Source organism: Quercus lobata, chromosome 2 (assembly GCF_001633185.2).
Source record: "Quercus lobata isolate SW786 chromosome 2, ValleyOak3.0 Primary Assembly, whole genome shotgun sequence".
Lineage (NCBI taxonomy): Eukaryota > Viridiplantae > Streptophyta > Magnoliopsida > Fagales > Fagaceae > Quercus > Quercus lobata.
The window spans coordinates 91,331,834-91,339,205 of NC_044905.1; the positions used below are offsets into that span (position 1 = coordinate 91,331,834).

General features: G+C 34.7%; 1 protein-coding gene across 2 annotated transcripts; it reads right to left on the minus strand.

Moving 5' to 3' along the window:
* Positions 1-725: 725 nt before the first annotated feature.
* On the minus strand, positions 726-6,238 carry LOC115977168 (homeobox protein knotted-1-like LET12). 2 transcript variants are annotated; one of them, XM_031098862.1, is made up of 6 exons: positions 5,513-6,238; positions 3,238-3,358; positions 1,750-1,943; positions 1,540-1,671; positions 1,310-1,446; positions 726-1,232 (listed from the first exon to the last, which is right to left on the minus strand). In XM_031098862.1, exons 1-6 carry the CDS (start codon positions 6,077-6,079, stop codon positions 1,223-1,225), a joined length of 1,161 nt encoding a protein of 386 aa, XP_030954722.1. In that variant the 5' UTR covers positions 6,080-6,238; the 3' UTR covers positions 726-1,222. The 2 variants fall into 2 exon arrangements, with proteins under 2 accessions (XP_030954722.1, XP_030954723.1); XM_031098863.1 differs by having other exon boundaries at positions 726-1,217; positions 5,513-6,198.
* Between the last annotated feature and the right edge of the window lie 1,134 nt (positions 6,239-7,372).

Below are 7,372 nucleotides of genomic sequence, written 5' to 3' on the forward strand. Positions count from 1 at the left end.
TGGGTGGGTCTTTAAGCCTCACTTCAATGCATTTTGAAGGCTGACTTTGCAGTGGATGCTGTCATTGTGGTTGAGAGTGATGGTATTGGTGGGTGGGTCTTTAAGCCTCACTTCATTGCAGTTTGAAGGCTGAATTTGCAGTGGATGCTTGGAGATTTGAGGGCCAGGTTTGTTACTGGTGAGGGTTTTGTCAGTGATTTTGGGTGTTGAATGGTGATTTGGGCATGAATGATGAAATGAAAATTGGGGTTCTAAGAAAAATATTGTGAAATCGAGCAACGTGAAATTAGATTTGGGGAAGAGAAAGGAGAGATAGGAGTAATAAAAAAAATGGAAATAACATTTTAATAGAATAAAGAAAGAAATAGATTATAAGATGTGAACTTTATTTAAAAGTGCTTAGGTTAAATAGATAAAGTAACTTCTCACCTACAAATTTGTCAAAAAATTTGTCTAATCACGTGAATGCTCTTATAGTATACTAAATCAACAACATATTTTGTTGGGTATACAAGAATAAGCGAAAGTCTCACATGAAAGAAAAATAATAAACTTGAGGAATCAATGACATAATTGGATAGTTAAAGTTTTGGTATATCTCAATATCTCATTTTAAGGCTTGACTACAGGCTCTTAAAAGTTCTTCAAATTACGCTCCTGGGCACACTCCTTTGTTTTACAGCAAAGTTTTTAGCTAGATACCAATAGACATAGAATAGTACGAAATATATAATGAGAAGATTTTACTATATATCCATAACTTCTGTATTATCTTTTGAGCTTAGTTATGCACCCATAATCTATAACCATAATAATTCACAGATGTAGACGCCAAAAGCAGAAATAATAGGTAGAGTCACCTGGTATAGAATATGCTATCTAGTTCCACACGCAGGTGGTACAAAAAGGCTATCCAGATAAATTTCTTCCAGTCCTGTATGCTTCAAGTACTTACATATGATTGTGGTACAGAGATCAAATGTAAAAGCATAATCGTCATCGACTGGAACCAATCAGTGGTGGGTCAAATACTCATAGGTATCAAGTGGCAGGTTTAGACTAATCCATATGAACAAAATAAAGATCTTTAAGGAGTCTTGTAATCTTCACAATGGTGTGCTTCAACACTAAACTTCCAAAAAGATTTGACACAAGTATATACAAAGTAGTTTTCTCTTTCAATTTGTCCAGTTACAAGCACTGCTTGCTGGTTTCACCTGCATTAATTCTTTCTAAATTACAATTGGCAAAAATCTTGAAGTGAAATTGATCTTTAACAAGCAAAAAAATATGTTTATCATCAGCTTACCTCTTGCGTTTGCTCTTCAAAACGTTAGAAGATGATGGGTTAGTATGCCAATTCCTTTTCCTTTGATTAATGAACCAGTTATTTATTTGCTTCAATTGCAAGCCTGTTTCCTGCACCAACCTTGCTTTGTCTTCCTCCTAAAGACAATATTAACAAGTAAATACGTGCTCATGGAGCCATTTTCAAAAACATTTAGCCAAAATGATAAGAGGAGATTGTGTCAAACCTACCGTGGGGTATGGCCACTTAGAATGTGATTGCCACCAAGATTTTAAGAGCGAGGTGGTGTCACCTGGCAGTTTTCCTGCTCTTCTCTTACGTAGAATTTCCTCTCTGATGTCTACAATCTTCTCCTTGTAACCCTGAAAAGCAAGAAGCTTATGAGCTACTTATCTGTTTAGCAATATACTGATATAGTAATGAAGCGTATGCATTCTTACCTGTTTTAGCTCATGCTTTAATTCTTGCCTTACACGCTCCATCAAGGACCTCTCACTTTCAGTTGGGATGAGAGGACCAAATCCCATGCTGTCAGGTCCATCCAGACTTCCATCATACAAGTTGGTGTCACTATCTGCTTGGTCATCTTCGTCATCAGACATTGTAGCACCTGTGCCTTCACCTGGAGATACACCTGTTCACACATTATCCATATTTGAATTAGCCACTTTAACCTGTTCTAGAATATACAAAAACAAAAAAAGGGAGATAGAGTGAAAAAAGGGGTAAGATCTTCATCACTCCATCATCTACTGTATGCCAGAGAAGCTAGAGGTGAAGACCCCAGAGCGAAATCAACCTTTGGGCCATATATTTTCAGGTTGGAAGTGCAAGAGAGTTTAGGTTCCCCAGATAATAACGATGCTAATAAACATAGTGAGAAAACTAATTTATAACAGAGGGAGCAGGATTGAATAAAAAAGTGAATCAGAAGATTCACTAGCAGATAACCCACAATTGAAGAATCCCCAAATAACAAGTACAATATCTTCAAAGTATTTAACCAATTTTCAGTAAAAAATTGTATGCTTGCATCCAAATGGACACTGAATTGATAATCACAAGCCGTCACCCTAAAACAAAACCCAATCTCGATCCAAAATGAACATAGCAAAATATTGAAGGAATTCTATAAAAGTGACAATAATAATAGATATCTCATAAACAAATCTAAAATAAATAAAGGAATGACAATAGTTGAACCTTAATACTCTAGTAAGAATCTAAGCATCAACTCGTTGACATCTGTGAAGCTGACATTGAAACAATGGGGATGCTTCCAATCATATGGATCAAGGTCACATAACTAGTTATAAGCGAAGTACAGTGCTAACTTATTCTTGTCATGACAATAATGACAACAAGGTAATAGATGTTAAGCTAAATTAAACAGAGAGCTCGTATAACAGACCTTTATTAAACAAAAGTTATACAAATAGTACCCTCTTCCCTTTAAAAGGGGAGGCTGGATTCAGCCTATAGGATAGGGGGAGTTTGGGCTGGGGGAGGGCTAAACTCATTTTGTGGCTCACTATTGCCAATGAATAACAGAAGAAATTATTTAAACAAATCCCAAAATTGAAAGATAAACATATAAAGAATTCTTCCAAACATCTAAAGCCAATTGGGATGTGATATTTCTTTGCATATGGATACATTTGCCAATCCAAAGTTAACAATAAGATCAAGTGTAACAGACATGATAGAAGGCAGGTCCATTTGTCTTACCATTATAGTTCATATACTAAATATTGGGAGTATTAGTCAACAAATATAAAAATTTGGAAACTAAATAAAAACTTTAACAAGATGTAGCAAATTTTGTACAAGCATATATACACTAATGTCTCAGTTTTCTTTCTACCATCTAAGACATGAGACATCAAGCCATATCAGATAAGGGGAGGGGGGTTGAGGTTGTTAGTTACCTGTTAAGCTTTGTAGAGACTGCTCAAGCTCCCAACAAGCCATTACTGCTTCCATGGCATGACCGCGGACATGTTGTTGCAATTGTTCTTTAAAGGAACAGAGCAATAGAACATAATGTGTCTACATCAGAAGGAACAAAGAAAAAGAGAGAAAAGAAAAAAGGAAATTCAGATGAAAAAAATCCAATCACCATACTGGATATGTTTAAGTTCAATAAAATCACTTAAAGCATGGGTAACGAGATAATAGTGGATCCATAGAAAAAGAACTTTGCATTATACCACATCCCAAAGCTTCACTTTACCATTAATCACAGTGATGATTTTAGCAATTGATATCCATTTAATTATGGAATTTTATTTATAAATATAGACGAAAATATCAATTAATTTGATTCGAGTCCTAGAATAGGTCGATCTTGTGTTATCCATCTAAGGGGGCGGCAATGAATACAATAATAAACTGGTGGAAGTGCATAAAGGCAAATAAGACTTTCAAGAGTGATTAGAAGAAGGCCATTTGTTGCACTTACTAGTAACATAAAATTTAAGACAGTCATTCTTTGGCTGGTCAGTAAGGCCAAGGTTTCCATGTCAAAAGTCAATATAATTTAAAGTATTATCCTATTCCCATATTGGAAGGAATAACATCTGAAACCAACTTAGTTTTTTGGAAAATATATTAGTTTTAATTGATGCTTAGTCATTCCATTATGTATCATCACTTTTATAAGGTTGTCTCTTTGGTTTTGCGTGTCATAGTTTTGGCTTTGTCTGAGGACCTTAACATCATAACTGTATACACTCTTACTTAAGGAATAAGGATAGCACACAAGAAATTGAGGAATCCAAAAGAGATTAAATAGACATCATTTTCAAAGTTTTCAATAGAAATTGCTCTTCTAAGCATCAATTCCTTGAAAAATGACATGCCTTTTTATGGTCGTGTTATCAATAAGGATAACTCGAGCTTCAAAAATATCTAAGAATTTTAAAAGATTACTTCTCAAAAAAATTAATTGAAGGATATAATTTTCCTTAGAATAAAGTTCCTCCAATTGATTACATGGTGACTCCATAAGTATCCACATGTACTTTTAAGTTTTAATCACTTAAAATAATTTAATAAGTCATCAAATTAAAATATACCTTGATGGTTTGGAGAAGATTTCTCCGACCTAGAACTTTGTCTTTCATTTAAGAGCCCAAAAGAGAAAAAAGAATAAATATAATTATAAGATTGACATCCATTGCAGCATAGATTCATCCAGCTCAAGTCACCTTCACACAGGTGCTAATTGAGGAAATGGACATCTACATCAACAAAATAAGTAAATAACTAGCAAAACTATTATGGTGGTGCTTCATGACAGATCATATTTGGACAAGATATATAGCAAGGAGGACCGAGTCATGAATGACCCAAAACAAGTGGAAAGAGATTCTTCAAAGCACTCCAAACTTAAAGTTACAATTATTATTGTACTCTGAACAGCATGATTCCTCCCTCTGATGCCACTTCTGCATTCATTCTGATTCGCATCACAACCCAAAAGTTTGGTACTACCCATCTAATATTTAATTTATTTACTTTCAACTTTCTAAAATCATACAAGATTTTTTTGTCTAAAAATAAAATAACATAAAGAGAGAAAACTGACACATAATCCTTTAATTGTCTGAATAAGGACAATGCCAACAGGGCTCTCTGTCTCACTCTCTACCATTCCCAATACCCATCTCAAATTGGATGGACTTTTATTATGTTAATAAACAATTAACAACACCACCCAGAAAAATATAATAAAAAAAACAAGGCTTCGAATTTTGATTTCAACACATATAATCAATTTCCAAAAACAACTAAAATGGAAAAAAAAAAAAAAATCAAATTTTTATGCACTTAAATCAACCCCAAATCAAAATATGAATTTATCTACGGTAACTACGAAGCCTTAATCTCAAAATTGTTTTAGTCATCTAAAAATCCTCAACAAATTAGTCGAGGTTGATTATAAATATTCTTTCCGACGATCCTATTTTATCTGAAATCATACTCTTGTTATATTTTTTATTACAATAATTTTTAAAAACTCAATCCACAAACCATTAACATAAAAAAGGACTAACATAGAAACCAAGACAACACCAAACCTCCACAGTCCACACACACACACAAAAAAAAGAAGTCAACTTTTTTCAATACAGCAATTACCAAGAAGAGAGTAACTAAACAAATAACTAACAAAAACAAAAAAAAAAAAACCGAACTAACCATAAACTGATCGAGCTCTTTCTGGTCCACCGCGCCGTTGCCGAGCACCGAGTACTTCGCCACCACGCGCTGCGACTGTTCGAGCTGTGCGTCGATCTTCGGCAGCTGGTCCACCGGCGTGGCGATCCTCAGACACGCCACGTGTGCCGATAAGAGCTGCTCGTACAGTGGGTGCGTCACTATATCCCCTTTATACTTCGCACTCTCCCACTCCCACCTCTCTTCTCTTTCACAATCTTCACTCTCCGTCCGGTTCCGATCGCCGCCGCCACCACCACCACGGTGGTTCGTGCTCCCCGCATGTACGTCGTCGTTTCCGTCGTGAAGCACCGAAGAAGAAGAATTGTTGTTGTTATTATTACTGCTCTGTTGCCGCAAAATCGCGTTGCTAAGCCATGTGGGTGCCCCGGATCCTCCTCCGCCGGATGACACGTCGACAACGCCGCCGGACAACCGTTGCTGCTGCTGATGCTGGTGGTGGTGGTGGTGGTGTTGTTGTTGTTGTTGGTGGTGGTGGTGGTGGTCAGTGAAAGACTCGAAAGACATTTCGTGATCGTGAAACGCCATTTATAGTTTCAGTTTTATGTATATTAGTAAAGAGTAGAAGTGTGTGTATTTATATAAGAAAACGTGGTTTGGAGTTGCGGGTTAAAGAGGTCATGGGTGGTGGTTGAAACTTGAAGGAGCTGTTGTTTGTTTGAGAAAGAAAGAAAGAAAGAAAGGTTTGGAAAAGAGCTTTTGAGGGGAGGGGGGTGGGGGGTGAAGACTTTTCGAGGATGAGATCGATTGACACGAGGGATGATCAGACGGTGGAGAGTGATTGGGAAACGTGGCGGGGATTGTGGTGTGTGATGCGATGTTATTGGAGATTGTGTAATGAGACAAAGATTGATCATTTTATTTGTTTTTGATTGATGGTCTACGTGACATGGGGGATGAGCCATATATGAGATGAGAGAGTTTTTTTTTATGACAAGTTTTACACTTTTTACACTTTTCGACATCACATTTTTACAACATGTTTTTGGGTTATCTTGACAGGTGTTTTTTAGGGTAATAAATAATATATTATGTTTGGAAAAACTTTTGACACCACAAGAAATATATAAAAAAATTAGATCTAGTCCACGTATTAAGTCATTTATTTTTAGAAATATTTTTTTGAAAATTAAAAAAATTATTAATATTTTTTCAATTTTCAAGAAATTTTATCCCAAAATGATTAATTAGCTTTTAAGACACATATTAACAAAATCCATAAAAAATTGTCCAAAAAAATTAATTGTTTTATTATTTTCTCGTAAAATGTTTTTAAAAATAGTTATTAAATCAATGTCTTTAGGACATCTACTAACATTTTTCTCTTTTTTTTTTTATAGAAAGCTTCAACTTATGACATCCACTTCTATAATTGTGTTCTTTATCATCAAACCAAGATACCAATTGATTTTTTGGTGTAAACATGAACTAAATCTCAAATCTCTTATTCAACCAACATTTTTATAATACCTTCATAACAAATTATAGGTGAAAAGTTGTTATTAGTTTTAATTTGAATCTATCACTAAAATTATTTTTTTACTTACTTAGTAACAATTATTAACAATTTACCATTATCACCATGCACCCTTAGTGCGATGGTCATTTAACAAATATAAATGCTTATGGGGTATGGGGGACAAGGGCCGAGGTTCAAGTCTCCAAGGGAAGCTTCATACATATACATTTAAATTATATTAGAGTATAATTTTTATCTTATATAAAAAAATATAAATAAAAATAACATCCTACTTCTTATAATTTTATTATTTATTGTAAAAGTGACAATTTTATTATTTATTGTAAAAGTGACGTGGAAAT

Bases quoted from the DNA above. Each gene is read 5' to 3' on its own strand.
- LOC115977168 (XM_031098862.1), bottom strand. From the start codon at position 6,079: ATGGCGTTTCACGATCACGAAATGTCTTTCGAGTCTTTCACTGACCAC. The intron at 1,672-1,749 runs GTAAGAATGCAT...CTTGCTTTTCAG, and splicing joins TAAAGCATGAGCTAAAACAG to GGTTACAAGGAGAAGATTGT. The intron at 1,447-1,539 runs GTAGGTTTGACA...TATTGTCTTTAG, and splicing joins CTAAGTGGCCATACCCCACG to GAGGAAGACAAAGCAAGGTT.